General features: G+C 29.7%; 1 protein-coding gene across 2 annotated transcripts in view; it reads right to left on the bottom strand.

Moving 5' to 3' along the window:
* The window catches only part of LOC107454008 (A disintegrin and metalloproteinase with thrombospondin motifs like), a 218,042-nt gene that overhangs the window by 72,106 nt on the left and 118,755 nt on the right, over positions 1 to 27,181 (bottom strand). For both annotated transcript variants that reach the window (XM_043046467.3, XM_043046466.3), the window contains exon 3: positions 8,250 to 8,313. In XM_043046467.3, the coding sequence (XP_042902401.2) occupies positions 8,250 to 8,313 (64 nt within the window). The remainder of the gene's footprint in view (positions 1 to 8,249; positions 8,314 to 27,181) is intronic.

The following is a 27,181-nucleotide window of genomic DNA, read 5'->3' as shown; positions in this document are numbered from 1 at the left end:
GAGAGTTGTGTATGGTTTTTATTGTTTTTTGTGGCAAGCTTAAGTTATATTTCAACTTGCGTGCTTCACGTAGCACTACAAAACTTTTTAAAAAAAATAGCGAATTGCCCTATTTACCTTTTGAAGGAAGCTTTTTGTTCTGAGGAATTAAATTTAGAATTATGTTTATGTTTATTATTTGCACAATTTTGTTACGGATAGTTTGTTAATTTAGTTAGGTTTATTTATTAAATATAATATAGAATGATTGTAAAGTTTAATTGGGTAGCTATGCTCAAAATCAATAAAACATTTTCTTGAAGTTTCAGCAGTACAGCATTTGCCTGTGGTTATAAAGCCGTTTATATTTTTCAAATTTTTTCCAAATACCTCAATATGTGTTAAATTCTATGCTGACCAGACTGCGTATGGACCAGGGAACTGGCCTTGCATCATAAAGGTTCTGGGTTCTGATCCCGGACAAGGCATTGATGTTCTTTCATTCTCTGTACTAACTGTTTTCCCTGAGGGAGCAACGTTGGCCCACCTAATATGGTGCACCTGAAAAAGTGGCCAACAAATCTGTCCTAATGCGCTTGAATTGATGAAATGTCAACTCAGGTGGGCAATGGAAAAAATATTTTATTTCTATAAATAGTTTTTGAAGTTTGTTAATTTTTAAAAATAAGTGAACTTTAGTTGGAATTTAAATGGTGCAAATAAGTAGTTTTGTTCGTTAAAACCAACGTTTCATTTCATGTATTCCAGATTTTCTTAATATTATTTGGTATGGTTTGGAAATATTTGTTACAGTTTATTGAATTTCAAAAACAGTTTAATTTCAGTTCAAAAAGTTGAACTTAACTGAAATTTTTAAAATTTTTCATGTAAAATAACGATAAAATTAAGGAACTAGAAATCGATAATTCTATGATAAACTATAATTCAAAATTTTCAATAAATATTTGTTAAATCAATACCGTAACTTTCCTTTCGAAGTTTCAGCACTCTATTTTGTAATTAGAATGCTTCTGTTATGCTTTAGTGAAACTTTTTGAAAAATTTAATTGCCAGGTAATAAAAAAGAGATGAATGGAATAAAATGAGATTCAATTGATTTAATTTAGTGACTCAATACTATGCAATCTACTGTGTATACTTTCATATGGTTTGTCTTTTTTTCTAAAGTGCCTCAGTAAGATAACATATTAACAAGTTTGAAGAATAACTTAAGAAACATTACGAAAGCAAATGAATTTCTTGTGACAGTTGGTCATCAGAGCACGTTGGTTATCAGTTGGTCATTCATTGTGCCAAGACATTAAATGAGGCTGTTTTCGGTGGGTAAATACTTTTATAAACATCTTGCTTTATATTTTTATGTCGATATTTTTCCAGTTCACTAAAATGTCATAATCCGCGATGACTCAATGGTTAAAGCCCCGATGGCGGCCTGAAATTTACTAAGCTTTAGATTGACGAGTACCAGCTTGTCTGGTAAGTAAACGCGGTAGATGTACATTGCAGACCAAACTGTCACTATCATGCCAGTGGTCGTGAAATTGTGGATCAGCAACCACCATGGAATTTCTGGCCCACAGTGGGCTGTTGCCCAAGCGGGTCGTAAAATGACATTCAGCATTTTCTGCACTAAATACTTTAATTAAAATCTTACTTCTACTTTTACGCAGTTTAACTCTAATAAATAGAACAAATAATTGTAAAAACGTTGAATATCTATGAACTAAATATAGAATTGAGGGAAATTATATTTATCAATTTGGGCTCCACCATCAAACAATTTATCTACAGGAAAAATGAAAGCCTATGCCTATTTTTATGTTGTAGCAATTTTCTTGGAATGAATAGTACTTTTATTACTTTACAGTAGGTTTTAGCAATAGGTGAGGATGATATATTCCTCGTACAAAGTCTATGCAATAGGTATTAATTAAATATGGCTTCACATTATGATCAAACAATTTATTGAAGTAAAGACCATTATCATTTATGACTGTTGCGCACAAATTAATAAAATCGTTTTCTTTCTACACTCCTATTTCAATAGTCATTGCTCAAACTACTTTATGAATGGTAGAATTAAGTAAGAAACTGAAAGAACGTAAAAGAACTGTAGTTTGGAGAGAGAAACGAAATCAGCAATACGACAGTACCAAACATTTGTTAAAAAAATCTCATGAAAAGGAAAACAAAAACAAAAAAAATATCCCAGTGTTATTATTTATCTTCAAACCCAAACACAATCACTTTCTCACCAATTTTCTTCTATCTACAATTAAACTTTCCCGTTAGACAAATCCTCCGAATCTTCCTATTATCAAGATAAGCACGAGACATGTGGGCTGTCTTTTTTCAATTTGACCTCTTATGCACCTAAAATATGATGAGTCTTCGCACATTTTTATCGAGATAAATGTAGGACAAAGGAAAAGTTCATTGTTACCATCTTCAACAATAGAAAAAATGTATCGGGAAGACATCTCACTGCACGCCACGTTCGCCAAGAGATTTTTAACTTATGACTTTCCTCGCTTTCTATCTTATAACGTGTGTTGGTAGTTGGCCTTTTTATATGCTAATGGCGCCTTTCATCCGTGTATTTGATGTGTAAACAGTGAAGACTGCTTCGTAATGGTGTAGCAGTGGCTGTCTTCCTGATGTCCTTATTTGTTGAAAACAATCTTCTGTTTACTGTTTAAACGTTTTTTTTTTGTTGTTAACTTAATATTCAGAAAAGCGCTTCATCGTGTTGTTAGACACGTTCGTATAATAGTGTAACAACTAATTTCCATAATTAATTGTTCGGCTGCTTGCTGATCAAATTATTACAGTAGTTTTTATTGTATAACACTTCAGTAATTTGATTTGAGGTTCATAAAGGGACATTGCCACGATGATTTATTTTCAGCAAATTCGTGTTTTTATCAATGACTCTAGCAACAATTTTACCTTCGCCCCTGTCGGCCTCAAAATTGTCTCAGCATGGCTACTATAAGAACATACACTGAGGGACCAATGTTGGAATATCAAGAATTTTTAATTTTGGTCCTAGAATGTGGCCTATATAGGACCTACATTGGTAAATACAGAATCTATATCGTCTAAATAATAAATATAAAATACCGAGTGAATCTGACAATTACATATAGGGCCGATATCGGTTGTATCGGAAAATTCTATATAGGACCAATATTGAAAAATATTGGCCCTTTGAACCCTTATTGGACCAAGATTTATGAATACGTTATTTTGCTGCTAGGGGAGTTAAAGGATTGCAAATTCAAAATATATTATTCTAAATGCTGTAGATGAAATTTATTCTAGTTAATAAATAAACTTATGTGAAATCACATAAGGAAGTGAATTACGTAATAGAGCCGTATATTCGATAACATAATAGTTTCTTCCTGACGTATGTAAAAGCGGTTATAAAATGGTAAAATAACTCAAAAATTTTTTTATCTCCTTTTTCTCGAACTTTTACTGATGAACAGAGGTGACTCTGATGATAGAGCTTTTGGCTCCAAGTGAGATAACCCAAGTTTGAATCCCAGTAGGGGTTCGTTGATACGAACTCGGCTCGCACTGACCACAGTGCTGATATAAAATAGCGCTATGTTAGACGAATATGGGGTTAAATCCCCTTGCCTTTAAGCTAACTGAGAGAGGTTTTCGCGTTTTTCTTCTCCATGTAAGGCAAATGCGGATTAGTTTTATCAAAAAGTCTTCCAGGAAAGGAAGTTTGTTCCATTGTTTGATCCAGTAGCTCCCTAGTTTTCTGAGTTGGGTTCAAAATTACAAGGCTCCGTAGTAGTCGTATACTCAAAATTGGATCGGCTGTTAAACGCCGTTATAAAAACATTTTTATAGGTAAAATGGATATTGATCTAGATTTTCTAAACAAAACACTTTTTTTAAATGTAATTACTGCACATTGAAAAAAATCCCCCAAAAATTGGAGTTTAAAATGTAATTAATCAAAATCTTTAAAATCGATAAAAAACAGAAACTACATGAATTAAGTTTTCAATCGTATCAGAGAACATTTAAAGAATTATCCCGCCAGTGAGTTCTTATAGTTTCATTTAAAATTTACAAAATCTCAATTAATCTATCCGCCCATCAATGTAGCAAAAAGCTTTGCATTTGCCTCACCAAAATAAGTTTCAACTTAAGATATAAGAACAAAGAAAGTGTTTTTTTTTAAAATAAAAATGTCGCAAAAATGTTATCGATTTTATTTTCAGTTAAATACATCATTGAATATTTCAGATATTATGTTGTTTACGTAAGGAAGTCATAACTAGCTTATTAATTTTAAAAAACTTCTAAATTAAACAGATAATAGTTGCTCTATATCATCTCCAGCTTTAAACATCTGATAAATATCTGATTTGCAGCTTGTAATTCTGAACGCAACCCAGAAGAAAAGGGAACATAACAAACCGTAACACTAACTCGTATCGGCATAACACATTTAAAGAAAAGCAATGAAAACTACCCATGGTTAGCTCAACGGCGGCAACCCTTTATCTATTCACCACAGGAGGATTTTTAACAGTTAACGCTGGGAATCAAACCTGGTTCACCATATTAAGAGACATGCGGTTGACATTGTAATTACGGCTTGAGAAAAAAATCGAAAAAAGTACATGGAGAAAATAAATCTGCACTGTATGTTAATAACATTGTTGGTAAAAAAAAGGACGTTAAAAGAAAAAAAACACAATTTTGTCAAATAAAACCAAAATATATTGTGTTTAAACCACTCATTTGGTAATTTTTCCGTGCATATTCTTTCGTTCATATGGTTCAAATTACAAAACTGAAATCAAATTTAACCAAATAAATGGTTTTTAAGCCTTGCTCTAAGATATCACGATAAAATTACCAACTTTCGACACATTTTGAAAATTTTATCACATATTATAAAACCATATTTCAATTTGAACTTTATCAAGATCATTACCATAACTCTTCGGTAAAAATTATCGAGTGTTTTGGAGTTCTCATCAAGACAGAAACACCATAAATTTTATCACATTTTGGTACGTTAGATCATACTTTTTTTCTCAGTGTACAGTTCAAATCCATGACTCCATTCATGAAACAGTACAATAAAAGTTATAGTTATTATTTTAAACAACAAAAATTTGTTGTTATATGGAATACTTTTTTTACTACTTTTGAATTAACACTTCTCATTTCTCTATAATCAATTCACGCCTGATTTTATTTTATCCCAAATTAATGACTAGAAACTCTAAATTGAAGTATGAAAATAATTCTCGAGTCACAAAATTTATAGGAATTTAAAATCTTGATACAAATAATCTTTATACTAATTGTCATTAAAAAAATTTCAAAGATTTTATAAAAAAATAAGTGTTTAACAAAGCTGGTTCACCAAAAAATAAAGAAATTTGCAGATTTTTAAGAAGAATTTTATATTTATTAAGGTGAAAATCGAATAAAAGTTACAGATAAATCTTCAAATTAACGCGTCGTGTTTTTCTCCAATCAATTTAAGTGAAACATATATGAAAACACCTGCTAAGTTTTATTTAATTCCATATTAAAACCAAAAAAACGTTACTCTTTCATGATCATATATTTAAGTTTTTATTGAAGTTTTAAAGCGTATTTAATGATTTTTATTGAAAAAATCATTAACAAAGCTGATTAACGATAAAAATGAAATGTACAGATTTTTTTAAGGAGCAGTTTATATTTATCAAGGTGAACATTGAATCTGTGGGTTAGATAAATCTTCAAATTAACGCGTCGCATTTCCCCCTAATCAATTTATGTCAAACATATATGAATCCGCCCGTTTCAATTTCAATTAATGCCATATTAAAACGGGGAAAAAAACGTTACTATTTTAGTGATCATATATTTAAGCTTTCATTAAATTTTAAAATCTTATTTAATAATTTTTATAAAAAGAAATCATTAACAAAGCTGGCTAACAATATTAAAAGAAATTTGCAGATTTTTTTTTAAGGAGCAGTTTATATTTATCAAAATGAACATTGAATCAGAGTTTCAGATAAATCTTCAAATTAACGGGTCGGGTTTTTCTACAATCAATTTAAATCAAACATTCATGAAACAGCCAGATGGAGCTTCATTTAATACTATATTTAAAAAAAATATACATTATTTCTGTGTTCATATATTTAAGATTTTATTTAAGTTTAAAACTGATTAAGTAATTTTTTTTTTTAAAAAAAAGTCATTATCAGAGCTGACTATCAATAACAAAAGAAATTTGCAGATTTTTTTAAGGAGCAGCTTATATTTATCAAGGTGAACAATAAATAAGTTGCTTAGATAAATCTTCAAATTAACGCGTCGTATTTCCCCCCAATTAATTTAACTCAAACATATATGAATCCGCCCGCTTCAGTTTCATTTAATACCATATTAAAAAAAGAAAGAAAAAACGTTACTATTTCAGTGATCATATATTTTTTGTTGTGTTCTGTTTATTTCAAGATCAAGAGAACAATAAATAAAGTAATTCAAGGGCATAATGGGTGTGTGGTATGCACGTGTTACAGATTAACAGTTTAAGACAATGGGATATACAGCTGTTCGCCCTAACCTTAATCATATTCTTGAAACACGATAATTAAAGTTCATTATCGAATAAAGGTTTTAATTATCTTAGAAATGAATTTTATTAATTTAACGTCCTTGATTAGAATTTTTTTGTGTGACTCCGCTTGTTTTCTGGTGAAAATGATCAGATATATATTAATGATTTATTTTGCTTTTTATATTTTCTTAACACTAATTAAGAGGTCTGAAATGTAATTATGCATATTTTAAGAATATTTATATTACGTTACTTATTTGTTTGTTATAGTTTCTTTATCAATTTATTTTTATTTTAAAAATATTTATAATGTTTTAAAGCATCGTCGAGCTTTCAAAAAAATGTAAATTCGAAACTTGCCACTCAAGAACACAAAAAATCGAACATATAATGTAACAAAAATAGACGAGTTGAAAATCGTTTAATTGAAAAAACCAATTAATGTTCCGTGTTCTTATCGCCTGTTTTTTTATTGAAGTTTTAAATTAGAAAGTAAAAGAAATTACAAATATTAAACAAGCATTGTCCTTGTAATTTGAAGTAAACATTCTGTGATAAAATATTCAAAATCAACTCAAAAATTTGATATAAGTAGTTAGTATTGCAATTTATGTAGAATAGAATTAGTTTTGTAGAATAGAATTATTAATTCAGACATTCACACCAACTCAATAGCAATATACATAAATACATATATATGTATATATAATTAAAAAAAAAAAAAAAAAAAAAAAAAAAATATATATATATATATATATATAAAGTTACTTCCATATGTTTATGTTTATGTTTGCACTTCTTTGATTATCTTTATAAAATCAAAATAAAAAAAAGAATTATAGGCAGATGATTTTTAATAATAGAAAACTGTATGTCGTTCCTGAAACTTAAGAATCAGAGCAAACAAGATCTCAACAATTTAGAAGAGAATTCATATTCTGGAATCGGATTAAAACACATTGGCGTGATTGAATGATTTCAATACTAGTAAACAGTAAATCAAAAATTTTGTTTTGATGAATTAATTATGCAATAAAAGTTAAATATTATAAAAAGTTTCAATTCGAAAATATTGAGAAAATCTAAAAGGCTCAAGCAAAAGATATTGCCAAAAAAAAGGAGAGAAAAAATTTAAGTTGAATTTAAAAAAGAAATATAGTTAGAATAATTAGATTTTAATAAGAAATTTAAATCGAAAAACAAGTGAAATTTAAATCAAAGTTTTCATACATTTTGAAAAGTGCATGATATAAAACTATTTTTCAGTGTATTTATAAAAATTCAATAAAAGTTAACAAAAAAATTCGAAAATAATTTCAAAAAAAAGAAAAATGTTTAAAACAAATCTTCAGATTTGTAGCAGGCAATTACACATCAATAAGACAACCATAGCAAGCATGGGATTTGATGATTTCTCACTTTTTTTAACATTGTTTTTTCTACTTCTATTAAAAAACCTTTTGATTTTAAACGTGATTTGAAACCTTAATACTCAGCTGAGTAAAACTTTTCAAACTGTAGGAAACAAATACAGTTTAATAACAATATAAGAATAAATAAATATACCGAGAAAAAAATCGATATTCTTTATCACTTATACTTATAGAAAATTATTAAAGAATCTGATAAAGTTTAAATAACTTACCTAAATCAGGAGATTTAACTTTAAATATCCTTTGCAGCTCATCTGGTGACATTTGATAATGAAGCTGAAATGAAAAAAAGAAAATATTTAATTATTGTATAAAAATAGATTCTAAAATAAGTAATCAATAGTAAAACGCAAATAATTCAACGTTATTCCTAACTGTAAAAAATTCCATTTTAAATTACGGTAAAAAGCACAGATACTCAGAATGCGAATACTTTTTTCCTTACAGTACAGGTACTCAGGGTGCCAGTACTTATTACCGTAACATTTTACAGAACAAAAATCTTATATTCCGTAATTTTTACACAGTAATATTTATTGTAAAATCTTTGAACCACGGTAACTAAATAAATATTAGTACTTAGAAATTACCGTATGAAATGGATTACACGCGTGCTGAACTCAGGATACCAGCACTTTTTATCGTAATTTAATCTGGAATTTTTTAAAGCGTATGAGAGAGTTATAATAAAAGTTTATATGTTTAAATATATCCCAACTTCATGCTAGAAAAAAACTGGTTCAAATTTTTATTTCCTATGAGCTGCACAATCAGTCTTCCCGATGAGCAGACCTAGTGCGTTCTCCAGAAGTAGTATCCACTCTTTCAGGACCACCACAATGGGTGAGATACCGTTGGCTATATTGATTTAGACGTCTAGTTTCTGCCACACTAGATGGCAGCACCGAGACTCTATTTGGATGTTAAAGTGCACTAGGAAGTTAATTTTGCCCGAAATGCCAAGAGCCAATAAGGCACTCCAGGAATCTTTTACATGCCGCATAATCATACGACATGGCCGCTGAGGATTTTCTGCATCCCGAAAATCAGGTGTCAGGGCCGGGGATAGAACCCGCAGACTTGGGCTCAGAAGGCTGACGACAAGCCAACTGCTCCACCCAGCCACTGGTTCAAATTTAAACGGTAAATATCGGTACTTTGAATTTTTAATACTGTAAATACTTTCTGCAATTTTTAATAAGATGTTAAAATTGCCTAAATATCCGTTTATTTTGAAACATATAGTATCATTAAGTCAAATTTATAAGAGCATACTCTACATGGAGAAAAACTTCATTCAGCACGCCATGTATCATCATTTATAGCAGTATAATGCAGATTTAGAGACATCGGCTTAAAGCTTTTAAAGGAAAATCACGATTTTGATATTTTGAACGTTAATATTGTATTAATTTACAGCAACTATAATAAGATACTAATTTTGAACACAATCTAGATGCTAGTTTAAATATAGCGTTCAATTTGAGAAGAAGTTACTGAAATAAGATTCAATCTGACGTCTCATGATGGTTTTCATGATATAGTGGTTCAAGGTGCATAGAGATTTTTTATCTTCATAATTATAACCGGTTTTAAAAAAATTTCACTCTTTTAAGAATAAAATAACGAAGAAAATAATGCATTAATGTGATTTAAATACATTTTGTAAGCTTGCATTTAAATTTATGATTTATTAAAGAAGATGTGAAATTTTACTATTATTTCTCAAAAAGTAGAACATGGCGTCTAGACATTTCTGATTTAATCTCTTTTCAAATGGTTATAGGACTACATAGATTAATGAATCCTAAAAATCTCCATCTTCTATTTTTGCTTAATCATAACAAGTAATCATTACTTGCAAACTGATACTTAATTTTTAGAAAAAATAACATAGCAAACATTTTGTTTGAATAAAGTAGTAATTTACGATGTTTTTTCAATTTCTGCTATTAGTTCACATTCTCTCCCTACATATATTTATATATCTTTTACAAATTTTCAATCGTTAATAAAATACTTTTTATTCATCCACCCAAGATCAAATGCATTTTTTAAACTTGTAGTGAATGATACAGTTTTTTCAAATATTAATTCATTAATTAAATTTAATTCCAAATGGAAAATTGGAAGGAAAATCCGCTTTCTACTTGTCACTTAATACAGGGTTATTCATAATTCTCTCTGTTTACTACAACCTTATGTTTACTACAACTGGCTTCAGTGGTAAATGTTATTGCCATCTACCGGCAACTGCTTAAATTAAAACTTGAATTCTTTCGGAATAATTTCAGTTGTTCTTTTTTGCCATATTCGTCTTCGTTTTTTTACTATAACGCTTCGAAACCCCGGAGGGAATTGTGAATAACCCTGTATTCTGATTCTGTCATATGTTTATTCATATTTATACTAATTGTAATTATTCAATTTAAAGTAGCTAAAATAAAATTTCAATTTCAACAAAATAAAAATTTTTTTGTTGACCTAAATAGGAATTGACTTTAATTTTTTTCATATATTACTTGTTATTTGCTACTTTGTATTCTCTAAATTAAGAGCAAAAATTATTTCATCATACCGTTTTTTGAATATATATTTGCTTCTAGATTTTATATTAACTTGAATTAAATGTTTAAATATTTAAGACCCATATTTTATTCATAAATAAAGAATGAATAGAAATGTATCGACACAATATTTCAAAATTTATTGAACACGGAGAAAAATAGTTGGGAAAATTATCATGTTTCTGGCTCAATGGGAACATCAAAAATCTTGGTAATTTTTACCAAAAGCGCTTTGATTATTATTGGGTCAAATTAACAATAAAATATGGTTTTATAATAAGTTTTAAAACTTAGTAATTGTGGTAATATTTGGACATTTTATCATGATATCCTGGAGTATGGCATAAAATCCACTTATTCGGTTAAATTTACGTTTCAGTTTGGTATTTTTACTATATGTGTGGTAAAAAGAACTATAATTTTGAAAACCAGAATTTCGGTAAACTGTTGCCATATATAAACGGAAAAATTAACAAATGAATGATTTAAATACAATATTATTTTTGTTTTATAACCAGGATTTTGTATTTTTATATCAGAAAATTTCATTACCATACTGCAGTTTTTCCAGAATTTTTTTCTCCGAGTGCAAAGGCTTAAGTTTTGTTTCTAAAAAAACGTTCTTAAGAAGATGTTTCTTAAAAAGATATCTTTTCTCTATTTTATACTTATCTCTCTCTTATCTTTTTTTTTTTTTTGATCTTCTCAGGCATGATTCTTGTTATGTAAGCAGAATTTATAGCGTAGTATTTTTGAGTATCAATTACTCCGCAATAATAAGCCTAATAATAAGCTATCACACAATCACTGTAATTAGTAAATGCAAACTACGTACAAGTTAAAACTATAGTTAATAAATAAATTGTAGAACAAATAATTTGATATTCATAATCTCCATGGATTGGAGGCATTAAATCTAATAGTAAGAAATTTAATAATAAGTCACGTGATTACATTAATTTGTAAATGCGAACTATATATAATTTAAAACTATCTGTTAAGAAATAATTTGGTGTTCGTAAGCTTCACTGATTGGAAACATTTCTCATAATAAGTTATCACATGATTACAGTAATTTGCAAATGCAAATTACATACAATTTAAAACTACCGATTAAGAAATAATAGAAGAGATAATTTGTTTTTCATAAGCTTCACGGATTGGAGACAGTTATAAATGAAAAGATAACCCAAAAAAATATGAATAATTACAAGAACGACCCAGTGTTAACTCAAATGTCACTTCCTTGTGATATGAAGCATTAAAACAGTTTAAAATGTTCATAAAAAGTTTTGTTTCGTCTCTAAGACATAAAAAAAGTTATCTTTCATATTATCCTTAAAATCCTTTCATTTACTTTGCATAAGCGTTTAAACTTCTAAATTAACGCTAAATGTTCTCAAGATAACATCACATAAGTATTTCTTGAAGCAAATATAGGTGATTAAATATTTCTGGAACAAAAATAAGATGTTTTGTGGGAGGTGGTATTTTTCTTCAAATTTAAGTTATGAGGAAATTTAATATTCTTCCAACATTTGTTTAACTCATTAGTGCTCAATATACTTTTAAAGCACAGATCGGAAAATCAAAATAAGCTGGATACGCGTCATGTAAGCTCGGATAGTTTTACGAATACTTTTACTTTGTTCTCAATAAATTATTTGATGAAGTATTTAGATAATTTTCGTTTCTTGCGAAGTTATTTTTTACATAAATTTGGATTTTTAAATTTTTTGATTACAATTCCTACTGTGTTTCTAGCTTTTAAAAATTTTTCGATTTCAAAAGTTATGGATAAAAAAAATTTTAAATCGAAATTTTTTCGACAGGTTTATATTTTTTATTGATTTTTTGATTATATACAAAGTATTTATTTTTGTTATGTTAGAAGTAATAATCAATAAAAAAATTAAAATGCCGAAAAATATATGATTTCAAATTTTCTCAAAAGTTTGAAAATATAACTGCTTTCTTTTATTCAAAAATTATTTTCCAAGATGAATTTCTTCTCAATTTGGATGCTCACGAAAAACCAGACAGTCATTTCTCTTTTTTGCTTTACTTAATGTTTTTTTTTCATATCTGAACCTAGTACTATATCCGTACTACATACTAGCTTGTTATAAAACAATATAAAACGTAAATAATTATTACATATAAAACATAAATCAAAAAGCCCTTCCTCTTCTTTACTTTATTCAAAACCTTCTCTAGTTTAGTGTTACATCCGTACTACATACTAGCTTGTTACAAAACATTGCTCACAAAACTTTAATAATTACCTATAAAACATAAACCAGAAAGCCCTTCCCTTATTTGATTCTGCTTAAGGTTTTTCCATATTATCTTAATTTAGTGCTACATCCATACTACTTACTAACATTTCACAAATGCATGCAAAAACGTGAATAATCAATGCATTAAGAATATTTTCTTCTTCTTAAAGTTTTCCTTTCATATCGTATTTTAGTGCTAACATCCATAGTATATGCTAGCTTGTTACAAATCGTTGCATGAAAAAACGCCAATAGTCATTACCGATAAAATACAAATCAAACAGACCTTCCATTATTTTGTTTTTTCTTTAAGTTTTCCTTTTATATCTTAATTTAATGCCACATTACATGCTAAATACTAGTTTGTTACAAATCATTGCATACAAAAACGTCAATAATCATTATTGATAAAGTATAATCCAAATAGCCCTTCTACTATTTTACTTAAAATTTTTCTTTCATATCTTTATTTAATGCTACATTCATAATACATACTAGCTTGTAATAAATCATTCCATATTAAGCGTAAATAATCATTACATATAAAACATAAACCAGACTGCTCTTTCCCGATTTTCCTTTTTCTTAAAGCTTTTTGGTTTATATCTTAATTTAGCGCTACGTCCATAATACACATTAGCTTGTTACAAATCGTTGTGTGCAAAAACATCAAAAATCATTACCTATAAAATGCAAACCAAACAGCCCTTCCCCTGTTTTTCTTTTCATTGAGTTTTTCATCAATATCTTAACTTAATACTACATCCATATTACATACCAGCTTGCTACAAATCGTTGCATACAAAAACGTCAATCAACATTACCTATAAAATGTAAACCAAACAGCCCTTCCTCCATTTTCATTTTTCTAAAAATTTTCCTTCGTATCTTATTTTATTGCTACATCCTTATTACATACTATCTTGTAATAAATCATTCCATATAAAGGGTTGAAAAACGTTGCATATAGAGCATAAACTAGAAAGCCCTTTCCCTATTTTGTTTCACTTAAAGTTTTTCCTATTTTAATTTAGTGCTACATCCATACTACATACTAGCTTGTAGTAAAACATTCCACGTAAAACGTAAATAATCATTGCATGTAAAGCATAATACAAGCAGTTTTTCCCAAAATTTACTTTACTTAAAACTTTCCCTTCATACCTTTATGGAATGCTATAATCATACTACACACTAGCTTACAAACTAAGGCAAACAACGTTAAAGAGCACAAACATATTTATAAAATACAGACAGCTGTATGAGCTGTAAAGAAATGAGAGAAAACAGGGTAAATATTTTTTACCCTGTTTTCTCTCATTTCTTTCTGTTGCTCTGATGAAGGTTGCCCTTTGAGCATCCGAAACAGCTGTCTGTATTTTATAAATATTTTTGTGCTCGTTAACGTTGTTTGCCTTAGTTTGTATTTTAGCACAAAGGTCGCCCACTTGTGTATTTACACACTAGCTTATTATTAGTCATTGGATATAAAACGTTAACATTCATCGCATGTAAAAAAATAAACCAGGAATCCCTTCCTCCTTTTTGGTTTACTTAAAGCGCTTTCCCTTCATATCTTAATTAAGTTCTTGAATACTTTTGCATACTAACTTATAATAAATCATTGAAAATAAAACATAAGCATTTTACAATTGTTTCCTTCCGCAAAGCATGGCTAATCTACGCCCATTTTTCGATTAAATCAATCTGAAATGAGAAACGGTTGATCTGATTACCCGTATGTATATTTATCTAAATTGTTTATAGTAGCAAATGACTTCGCGCCCTCCGTAATATTCACATAGAATCTAATAAATACCACCCATGTTTTCCTTTGTTACACATGAAGAATAGGGTGCAGTGTCACGAAGTGGAACACATTAAATCGAAAGTAAAGTGAACAATTGGTTCCACGCAACATCTTTGGGTGGAGAGATCATTTTTTAAATCTGTTAGCACCCTAGTAACAATAGGCTATGAAGATTCATTTAAAGTATGTTTTCTAGCAAAGTGGTTTAAGTTTTTTTTTTTTTCGTTTTGTTAAATTTACTTAATGGGGCATTTGGATTCGAACAAATAAAGATTGTAACATTTACACAGCTCACCCATTTCCTGCTCCAGAGTTTTCATTGTTACTTTTTATAAAAAATGAAAACAGTCTTGTGTTTTTGTAGGATCAATAAAAGAAATACTCATCTAAATACCCATTTCATTATTCCGTATTTTTTCGTTTTTAAATAACAAATTAAAATGCAAACAATCTTAAAGTGAAAAGTAATCCTTAAAAATTGATTTTTGATTCATATCACTTCTTCAATCGCCATTTTCTCTCAATGCAAATCTTGGTAGTTCAGTGAGCGTATGCTCCGGTATTGTCAGTTATGAATTCAAATAATTACTAAGAATGCCTATGAGTATAGTTTAACACTCTAAGAAAAATAGATTTAATGTTGAATAATAATATCCGTCACTTGAACTATAAAAACGTGCAAACTTGGTGCAATCTCAATAATGGGATACATTGAACCATGGTGATGTTCAAGTTGAACCACTGCATTGCTTAATCAACTTTGCACCATATTCCGATTCCTGAACTTTAACTAAATAACCAATTAATTAATTTGCAATCCTATCAATAAATGCAAGAAATTTTAATAATATTTTCGGTTCAAAATTTCTAACAATGCGACGAACAATCAATTGAATCCTGCAGCTATCAATCAAATCATAGCTGTAGATTATAAAATCATTTATATTGATTGCATATTTCGCTTTAAAAGAATTAATTAATAAACTAAACTTTTTCTGATTTCTTTTAAAACTGTCATTAATTTGTTTTATAAAGCTTGTTATATTTATTAACCTTAATAATACTTTGATAAGGAATAGCAAACGCAATGCATGCTATGCTACATTTGCTCTCCAAAATTAGGGTGCAGTCTGTTTTCTCAGTCCAATTTGAAAACAAAAGAATATAGAAGCAAGAAGATAGGGGGAAATATGCACTAAGCAGTTCTTTATTAATTGACACATAGAAATTTTTGTAAACTCAAACACAACCATAATTTGTTTTTAATAGGAAAGCAAACTTGACAGTTAAGTTTTTTCTCGGAGAAAAAAGTCCACCGCTGTTTTATGTTGAAGATTGTCTTTGAAAGTAGTACTGTGGAGTCGGTAATTAACATGTTCCAGCCCTAACTGCGCTGCATAAGTGCCATCGACTTTCCAGGCTATTAATCAAGCTGCCAGGGGTTGAGAAATAAAAGATGAAGACCTAATATCGAGTAAACCTTGTTTTAACTTATGTAACACCATGGAGGAGGACTCAAAGCAGTAAATTTGCCTGCCAAAATAGCTCTAAACATTTTCTAAACCCTCAAGTAAATATCTCCACATTCCATAAATTCCTTGGCATGATGAGGTCGATATAGTTAATCAATATAGTGTTCACAAATTAAATCAGAATCAATTAAATTCCTTAAAAGAAGAAGACGGGGTTCCAAGAAGACTTATTCATACTCGAACCAAAATGCCTTTTTTAAAGACGTGGAAGGTTTTGGAGCCATCAAACATAATTTCATCTGAAGCCATCAAATATTCACTTTAATATTTGCCAATTTCTTGGACTGGCAGGCAGATATCATGTCCCTCTGTCAATACTTTGGTATGGAATGACCACCCTCAACCTTTCTAGAAGTGAACCATTATGAAATAGAAACTTTAAAAGGCATCATGTTGGATAGTCGTAAAATCCACTATGTCTTAGAAAGGGACTCTGTTACTTGTACGAGTATAGAGATGTGTTCTTGGAGCCTTTTATTTGCTTTTTAAAGAATTCAATGAGTAATGATTTCATGCAGAGGGACTGCAGCGCGAAGTAAACATTAATCTATCGAGGATTCTCTGAAATGTGTAAATATTCACCGGTGGATCAGTAAGCCAGATTTCTGGATCTGAATCAGATACAGAATGTCTGGGAGTACCTAAACAAACTTGTTGTTCCTATGAGTCCACCTCTACGATCATTACATGAAGTGGGACATGTAGTTGACAGCCTTGAAAGCCAATGAAACCAATGTATAACAGCTAGGGTTATACACATTCCTTATAAAAATCATCCAGTTTTATATTGCTTCTGAAACAATATTCAACATGCAACTGTGGTATAATGTTTTCTTCGAGAAGGAACTTTTCAGCCAATAGTTTTTTTTCTCTTGTAAAGCTTGTTGTGCTTGAACTTCTGTTTGAAGCAATTTAATTTGGTGGTTCTTTAATCTTCTAATTTTCTTTAAATTCTTGTCACTGTTTAAGTTAATTTTATAACAAGACGCGGAAAAAAACAGTGTTCAGTTGAAATAATCCCAAGTTTTATTAAATAATGAGGTTTACTTCTCCTAAAATATTCCAATGCTTTACTTCACGAATTTTAATTAAGGTAATTAACGCTCCATAATTTGACGTACTTCAAAATATTTCAATCAGTCCTTAAATTTATTGATAAAAAGTACAGAATAATTATTAAGTTATTTTTTGGAAAAAACTATTTTAGCGCAAACAAGCTATATCATTATATGCATAGAAAAACATAGTTTTACTTTGCTTCGAAAATTATGCTTCCATGGCTGTTAAAACAGTATTTCCATACTTCACCGTAGCAATATTAATACTATAGCAATATTAAATCGCAGTTTATTTTTAACAATAAGTTATTAATGGTTACTATTTTTTTAAACAAAGCTATTTTCTTTTTCAATCCAACAAAACTAAAATTTAATTGTTACAAAAATAATAACGAAAACTTAATTTGCTTCAATAATTTTCATTTTGATAGAGGTTCCAATTAAGGTAGTTTTATTAAAGCGTTTTAAATATCAACTGCCATAATAAAGTGGTTAAAAAAGATTTTAAATTCATTTTCTTAACTATGTTGCTATTCACTGAAAAGCGATAGACATTTTGAACCACGTTCACTTGCAATTGGCTTTGATGAACATTGTCTGCAATGAACAGAATTAATGTTATGCGTATCCCAGAAAGATTAATTTAATCTCTCTATGTGCCCAGATAAGTTACATCAATATGCCCTGAGGGTTAAGCTATGCATGGACCTTTTCTTGCAGTTGCTTTTTACTCAAAGTTAATTAAAAACCAAATTATTTTTTGCATTTTGCACGATTTGTTTTATTGAAAGACAGTTAAAAAACGAATTGCTGTCTTCTGTATTTCATGCGGTTTTTGGTGGGACTATTAAGAACCAATCCTATCCACTGTGACACCACCTTTCCGAGAATTTAAACAAAAAGTGTAATTGAAAAATTAAAATAATATCGCTCTATAAAACACAAAAAGGGTGGCAAGAATATTAGTCAGTATCTTCACTAAGTAATACATTCTAATATAAATTAGTACATCAACCTCTATTTTGACACATGTATTACATTAAATGTTATTTGAAAAAAATCGTTCATGATACTGTAATTAAGCTATCTATTGATTTAAAAATATTAATATCATAATTATTAAATAAGTTTAATATGCATGAACCTAATTTTAAAAGTAATGCATTTAAGAAAATCATCGGATGAAAATAATTTAATTTAAACAGAGAGATTGAATTATGGCCATATATGGTTGATTCGGCAGTGACTCGATTGATTCGACAGGTTGATTTTAGGTACAGTGTTCATAAAACACCTTTATACGGTTATTTCTCCAGGAGTTGGCACTTGGCTCCACCTCGTAGGACGAAGAGTTCTTTTCAGCGAGGGAGTAAGATGAGAAACATCTCCACGCTTGAAATTGAGACAAGCATTAATGAGCGCCAAACGCGAACAGTGAATTCTTTTTCAGTCACTTACTTTGCTTCATCATCTGCTATTATACCTTTCGCTACTCTAGCTAAATAAAGCAAATATATAGCTATACAAGCTATATTGCAGCAAAGTGTCTCAAACGGGACAAACTGTTCACTCAAAAGGGAGAAATATTATCAAATTTATGAAATACTTTATAATAAAAAAATGCACATAAAGATTGTGAAATAAATATTTTTGTCATACAATTGCCAAATGGCAACCTTGCTCAGGATTGTTCACGCTCTATCCCCAAAAATAGCAAAATTATGTCGGCGGATACCACGTGATAAAGGTGGAGCCAAGTGCCAACTCCTGGTGAAAGAACAATAGTTGATCTAACCATCGAAAGTTTTTGTTTGCCTCCTTCTCCAAACGGCGCCAATTTAAGTTAGTTTCACGGGAAAAGTTTTAAACAATAATGGAATTTATAATACGGGTTTAGATTCGAAATAACAAGACTACGGAGAAATAATCTGGTAGCCACTCATTCGATTTGTTTTGGATGATAAATGTCAGATTTACAATTTAAATCATAAATAAAAAAATAAAAAACACGAGAATACAGAAACCTCAACATGCACTATTGTCGCAAGCAAAAATATGCAAACATTTCCTCTGGAATTTCAAGTATCATTTCATAAGAGTAATTCCAGCAGACAGCATATAATGGATAAAGTTGGGTAACATCTCTATCCTATATTGTAATTGAATTCTAAGTGTTTATGGCTCGATAATGATAAGAGTTAACCCAGGTTTAAATTCCAGTGATAGCTGATTGATTCGTATCCGGCTCTAACCTACCACAATGTTTGAGAAAAATATCCCCAGTGGTAGATAGGACATGTGTTCACAGAACTTACTTATGGTCGATCTAAGCAGGGACATTAAAAGCTTTCATCAAGATTTTAATGTGATTTAGTTTTAAATGAAATATTCTCCACCAATATTCTAATCCACCATGTTCCAATGCGTGATCTGAGAGTTATCTTGACTTCTGATTTGGATTCAAAATTGCGTGTCTACGGAGTAAAATTTATAGTCGCACATTCAATTAGAATCGGATGTACACTAAAATTATAAATCGGAATCTTCCAAGGAAGCTTTAGATGAAAACCTTTACTTGCACCACTGTCGCTTTAAAGACAATGTAGACATTTCGTCTGGAATTCCAAATATCATTCCATAAGAGTAATCCCAGCAGACACCCTATAGTGGATAAAGTAGGGTGACCTTTGATCTCTATCCTCGTGACTGAATCCGAATCTTTTTAAGAAGACAATAGCGGAATGTTCCGTTACGCCCGAGTTGGATTCAACTTTCTTCAGGCGACGCCCCGTGAGAAAAGAAAGTGATACTTCGATTGAATTTCGAAGTGATATAAAATTAGGTCTAACTTGTGATTTATTCATATTGTTAGACAGAAGATAAAAAAAAATAGTTTGTTCGGGAGTTGAAGGTTGAGTATTTATTGTATTCCAAATTATTGCAAAATAAGAAATCAAAATTTCAAAAGGAAAGTAGGAGTAAATAAATGAAGTGTTTATTATATTCCTCCAATGAAGCATAGTTTATCAATTGTTTCCACCACACTTACATTGTTTTCGTAAAGTCTGTTTTTTTTCTTACTTGTATGAAACATTAACTTCAGATTGTGACTATTTTTTTTAAGCCTTTCAGACTGAGAACTTTATTAATGATTTTTAAAACTGCAAGGTTCTTAAAATCCATTCAGTACAAATTTTAGATAAATTAATATTAAGAAACCTAAATTCATTATTTAAAATGTTTTACTAATACCGATTTTTGTAATATTAAAAATAAAAAAATCTCATCAGAATTGTTTACAAGAAAATTTAACTAGTTAGCAAGAAAAAATCATATTTAAAATAAAAATGATTTTAGTCATTTTGGTGCAATTTGTTGGGTTTTTTTTTCGTGTAAGCGTTTTGATAGTGGGCCCGAGTACTGGATGAGCGCGGTTGTTTGTTAACTGAAGGTTTCCGTTCCGTATTCCGAAAAGGTTAGGTGAAGTACCGGGAGAATGGAAAGCCAGCGTTCGATTTATAATGGTCTAACTTGGATTAATAGCTACTGAGGCTGGTCTGATGTCGAATACTTAAATAGGGGAATGTATTTGATTACCTAACCATGAAACTATTAAAACGGAGGTACCTCTGAAGAAATTTAAATTCTGGCCAAATGAATGTTCAAAATTAATACCGGTTATGCTCCACTCTGCAAGTGCTCAGTACTGTAGAAACCAACAAATGCTCTTTGGTTCGCTTTGTAGACTTTGTCTTATTTTATCCAAACGGCTGAGCTTAAATTGGCTATTGCGGGCATTTGTTTGAAATTGAATTAAGCCTTCTGAAATTTATTAGCTATTTTTAAATGCAGGTGCTAAGTCATAATCTACGCAATAATTTATGTAAGCGATATAGATTTGATGCAACTCAGACGACAAATTCTAATAGTAGCTAAATGCAGACGTTAAACATGGCTCGTCTTAAAATAGTTTTACGCAATCTCCGCTCCTTAAATAAATATTTTAAAATTCATACCAATACAGAAAAAAAACGTAAATTTGCATAAGGTTTGATATGATAATTTAAGAGAGAACGAAACTAAAAACGCTATAAAAATCTAATAAACCCTTGTAAAAATCAATCCCAGTTAAAATCGGGTTTAAATGCAGCAAAACCAGTTGAATTGCACTTAGAAGCTAAAAAACTTTTATAGTAGTCGTTGATATAACTGCCTCTTAGTTTCTTCTATACAATCAAACTAGTACCGTAATGTGGGATTACTGTGAAGAATTAACGATTTCTGGAGTTAAATATGACTTTGAACGATATCAAAGATATAAATAATTGTTAAAGAAATGTTTGTTAGTCTCAGGGGAACAAAAAAAAATTGATTTTTTAATGATCTATTAAATAATTTACAACACAGACTCTCAACATTTTTGAGTCGTGACCAGGGTGTTACTATCATATTATAAAAGGAAACTAACATATTATAAAAGGAAACTAACATATTATAAGAGGAAAACTAGCATTCCCCCTTTTTACATTAGGAAATTAAATACAGACGATTAATATGTTTATTTTATTATTATATATCAATAAATAAATAAAATAAATGAAGTAGGTAGAAGTAGTATTTTTCAACGAGTTCTAATATAGGCCTTTATAGTCAGAAATTGCTTGTTGCTTTTATTTTTATAATGTAACTTGTGTGTTAAACAATATTTTCTTGTATTGCAACACAAACAGCAAAGACTTAGCTGTTAAGTTACTGAATTGTCATTGTGTAAGACTGGAGTTCGATCTTCTGTGGTGGCTTGAATCCCATTCAGCTTCAAGTCGATGGGTGCCAGTTTGTGAAGAAAGTAAAGGCGGCCGGCGAATAATACGGACTATGTGATCCACATTATGCCACTGGTTTCGAATTTCTGGAGTCTGAAATTCCATGAGCCTTTGGCTCAGGAGAAAGAGCATTCACCTCTCAATTAGATGACCAAGGTTTGAATCCCAGGGGTGGTTCGTTGATACGAATTCTGTTCCCGGCTTGCACCGACCGTAGTGCTGACGTAAAATATCCTCAGCGGTATGCGAATCATGGGTTAGAATCCTCTTGTCTTCGGACTAACCGTTGAATGTTTTCGGGGGTTTTCCTCTCCATTGTTGTGTTGTTGACGCATGCCTGTTTAGTCGGGGGGTGCGATTGTTCTTGTTTTCTTGTGGCGCCATCTATGGCCAAGAATTAATTAACCATCTCCATTAAATTAAACATAAACAAAGATTACACTGCAAAAATAAAAAATAAAGAATTCATTTGGTTCATACCAATTTCAGAGAATTATTCACGCACTTAGAGGTACAAAACACTTTCCAAATCCTTACACAGCTATTGACCTAGATATAGTGTCAAAAAAGTGAAGACTCTCAATACGTGAAGTTAAATAAAGCAACCAGTATGTAATTTGTGTGTCTAAAACGAAGATAAACACTTGCAGTCTTCCCACATTTTGTTAAAAAAAATATCCTAATATATTCCATCACGAAAATATCTTTTAGGTCAACAGTTTTGCTTTCTTACAGTTAAAACTTCAGATTGAACAATTACCATTGATTGAAATAACAAAGAAAGGGCAGGAAATATTAAAAGAAAGTTAAGAAGTCAAGAGGTCTCCAAGGGGAAGGCGAAGTGGACGCTACATAATTCAACTACTCGGCCAAAAAAAGAAAGTATTATTTTTCGGAATATATTTTTTATGAAATCGAATTTTCCTGGTTGATGACATGTTGGGGTCAAGGATCGTCCTTGTAAAGGTTCTTCTTTAGCCCATAGGCATATTCGAATTGAAATCGTGATCCAAAACAAGAAGTAATTTGTTCAACTTTGACAGTATTAAGAAATAGAAATGCCATTTATGAACACAAACTATGTTTAAGCTCATTTTTTTTAAACAAAAATAATTATTAGCAGTCTTCCGTTAGCCGTATGCAAGTAAATTTAACTATTTTTTTATTCATTCATTTTATTTATTTATTTTATTTTTAACACAAAAAGGGAAAAATAATTAAATAAATGAAAATATAAAAAAATATTGAATTCACTTTCGCACGATTAACGGAAAAGTACCCAATTATTTAATAGGAATGAATTCATTTTACTTCATAGAAAGATTTAAAGTATCGAAAATAATAAAATTCATTGGGAAAATACAGTAGCTTTTAGTGAGAACATTTCGCTTTTAGCATTTTATTACTTTTATAAGTACTGAAAAAAATTAATTGAACTTTATAATTAAATTTAAAAAATATTCATTATGGAAATATTAAATCTGCTTAAATTTAATAATAATATCGCTAATTTTTTAAAGTGTCAGTAAATTATCGTAGACAATATGCAATGTGTTTATAATAAGTTGCGCAAAAGTCACAAATTTCACTTAATTTTAAAAAAATTGTCTTAAAATAATCATGTAAGTTAACATCAAGCAGTATGAGACAGATTTTTGCTTATATTTTCTTAATTACTATAAATTAAATTAAGTTTAAATAAATGTGCTCCTTTTTTGGATTCTATTTAATCAATTTATTTAACTATTTGAATTAAAAACGTGATTTTTCTAGAAAAAAATATTTATCAGAAATGTTTGTCAATAAAAGTTTTTCAAACTATGTTCAGGATACTGTATATATATATATATATATATATATATATATATATATATATATATATATATATATATATATATATATATATATATATATATATATATATATATATATATATATATATATATATATATATATATATATATATATATATATATATATATATATATATATATATATATATATATATAAATATATATATATATATATATATATATAAATATATATATGTTGAACTGCCAATCCAATTTTGAGTTTACGACTGGCAATATTCAACTCCGTAGCCTTGTAATTTTAAACCCAATCCAGAAATCAAGGAAGCTCCTGGATCAAGCATTGAGACAAACTAGCCTTCGAGTCAGGACTTTTTGATGAAACTAACCACCATTTGCGTTACACGGAGAGGAAAACCAAGAAAGCTGCCTACGATTAGCCAGACGGCAAGAGGATTCTTACACATGATCCGTCTGCCACTGAGGTTATTTTATTTTAGCTTATCTGTACGAGCCGGTGTGGAAATCTTTATCAAAAAGCCACCGCAGGGATTCGAACTCGTTTGACCTCATTGGGAAGCGATCGATTTATTCTCTGAGTCATCGCAGCTCAAGCATTATGTAATTAGCAAAATCAGTTTCGTTCCAATAATGAAATTCAGAAACACAACAACATGAACAAAATTTTTTGGTACTGGCACATTCTTCAGTTGCTTGAGTTTACCTAATATTATATTTGTCATTAAAAAAGGAAAGAAGAAGAAGAAGGAAAAAAATGTGCTTAGTCTCAAAAACCATAATATGGTTTTTTTTTTATGGCTGCAAAATTTCTTCTGTTTAAAAAAAGCGAATTATCATACGTCTTTAAACAGTGGAAGGATTTTTATCCCTGATAATTTGTAAACGTAAACAGTAATGTTGTATTCAATAAGTGGTTTCTGAAAAAGAATGCAATCTCAGTCAATAGTAAACACTGCCAATTATTCAATTAACAGTTAAAAATTTAATATATATTCAGTATTCATGTTTCTCATTAAGCTATTTTTTTTAACAATTCTGCGTAAAAGCTTACACAAAATTTTAAGAAAAAAACATTTTTCATATTTTAAAAAGAATCAATGATAAGAATCAGCCTAAGAAACTATATTTTTTATTGTCTGAACAAAAATCGAAACCAATTTTTAATATTAAGCTAGTTGTAGGTCAAGGTGCAACACAGTAACAAATGGTCATCAAAACAATTGATCGCTTGGTTGAATGATTTTTTTACGACAGGAAACTAGCATTTACAATCAATCAAATTGAGTTTCTTTCTATTAACATGACAACCACGATGTTATACAGGCCATTATTTACTCATATAAAACAAAACAATAAGTGTTATCGATTTAAAACAAGTCAATAAGTGTTAAACCTTAAAATTTTGACAGTATTTTGTATACGTACAAGATATAAATTTTTTCAAGCTTATATTCTCATCTATCCAATAGGTTAAATTTAACTATTAAGAGTTAATTTATTGTTGCACGAGAGAGAGATTTGCATTAACCAGAATGCAGATTTATCTACTAATGATAATAATAAGTAAAAATACAATTTTCCTTGAGATATTGGGAACATTTTTTGTTTTCTGAACAGAACATAAGCATGCCTCATATCTTTTACCATGAATTTTTGGGACAAGATGGCTTGTTTGGTAGGGCATTAGGCCCGTGTTAAGGAGGTCGTGAGTTCGATCCCCGTAGACCGAAGACTCTCCTTCTACAATATTCCATATTCCATGCTTTCTTCAATATTCCATGCTTTTGCACCACTGGAGAGACCACACAAACAACCATGATCCTAATAAAGCTCTCACGACCAGCACTCAAAACCCGTTGATCTTTATAAAGCTCTTCCGGTCTTTCGCAAAGAGCAATGAATCAACTAGTGGTATTCATTCATCGAATTTTATAACAGATAAAATTATGGTGGGGAAGAAATGTAGTGTAGCTATCACTACAACTATTAAATTCCAGTTCACTAGTATATAAGGTATGTTAACTTGATTTTAAGTTACAAAACCAGACGCAAAAACGTACTAAACGCATAAACATACATCGACGAATTTAGATTTCTGAGGTCAAAAATATAAGTGGTAACCGAAATCTGGGAAATATCGTCCCCATACTTTAAGAGAATGATCCAAAGTTCGGACCCCTTAATGTAAATTTTGAATTGTAATGTATACAATTTATTACGTCGCTTTAAAGTACGTAATTTTACATAGAAAAATACAAAATTAGAGCGAAATCCATAGAATAGCTCATGAGAAATTCAATTTTAATTATACGACTTATTTAAAATTCGATTTCTCTGGAGCCATTCAACCGATTTCGCTAACATTTTGTATTTTGCCATGTAAAATTACGCACTTTAAAACGACGTAATAAATTGTATACATTACAATTCAATTTTTTTTACTAATATTAAATAAAATTATAAAAAATAGTAAATATGTACAAAAAATTATTTTATGTATGGAATTATTTTTGGATAAACGAATTATATAGTTATGTGCAAAAATTTTTCAATTCGCTTAAGAAGCTCTCGAGACATGGCTAAATACACAAAAAGTAAAATAAGCATTAAAGGCTATTAACTTTAAATCGCTATGGGAATCACTAACTAAGGGGACCATACTTCCCAGATTGCGGCTTGAGACTTTTGGGGGTCAGAAATCTGAATCCGTCTAAAAAAAGGTATGTTTATTCAAAGAAAATGCGTATTTATCTCTGATTTCGGAACTTAAAATATCGTCTGCACTAATTAATTAGCATATTTGAGGTCTCTCCCTTAAGATTGAGTCTTAGAAAGTGATCATCATTAGATCAAAAGTTATTTAGGATCGGATCGTACGTGCTTTTTTGTCCCACTGAGCATCTCTATCGATTAAAAGTAAGTAATTAAAGATTCGATTATTGTAAAACTTTTCCAAATTCAAAATGAAAAAAATGGCAACATTTGCATACTTAAAAGTGTTAACAAATAATTCTATATCAAATTTAAGTTATTAGATAATTCACATTGCCATTTACATTATTTCGGGAAAATTATTCTTTTGAAACCTATTTCCGTTTTTCAAAAGAAATTTAATCCATAAAAATAACTGAAATCATATCTAAATCCTCAATCGTAAGACTATAACTATTATATCAAATCATATACAAAATTAATAAATTCTCCACCCGTCGCTTGAACTCGAATTCCACTTTAAATGGCATT

Source organism: Parasteatoda tepidariorum, chromosome 8 (genome assembly GCF_982258835.1).
Source record: "Parasteatoda tepidariorum strain Cologne lab strain chromosome 8, Ptep-v5.0, whole genome shotgun sequence".
Lineage (NCBI taxonomy): Eukaryota > Metazoa > Arthropoda > Arachnida > Araneae > Theridiidae > Parasteatoda > Parasteatoda tepidariorum.
Note: the sequence above shows the minus strand (reverse complement) of the source record. Positions and strands in the feature narration are given on the sequence as shown.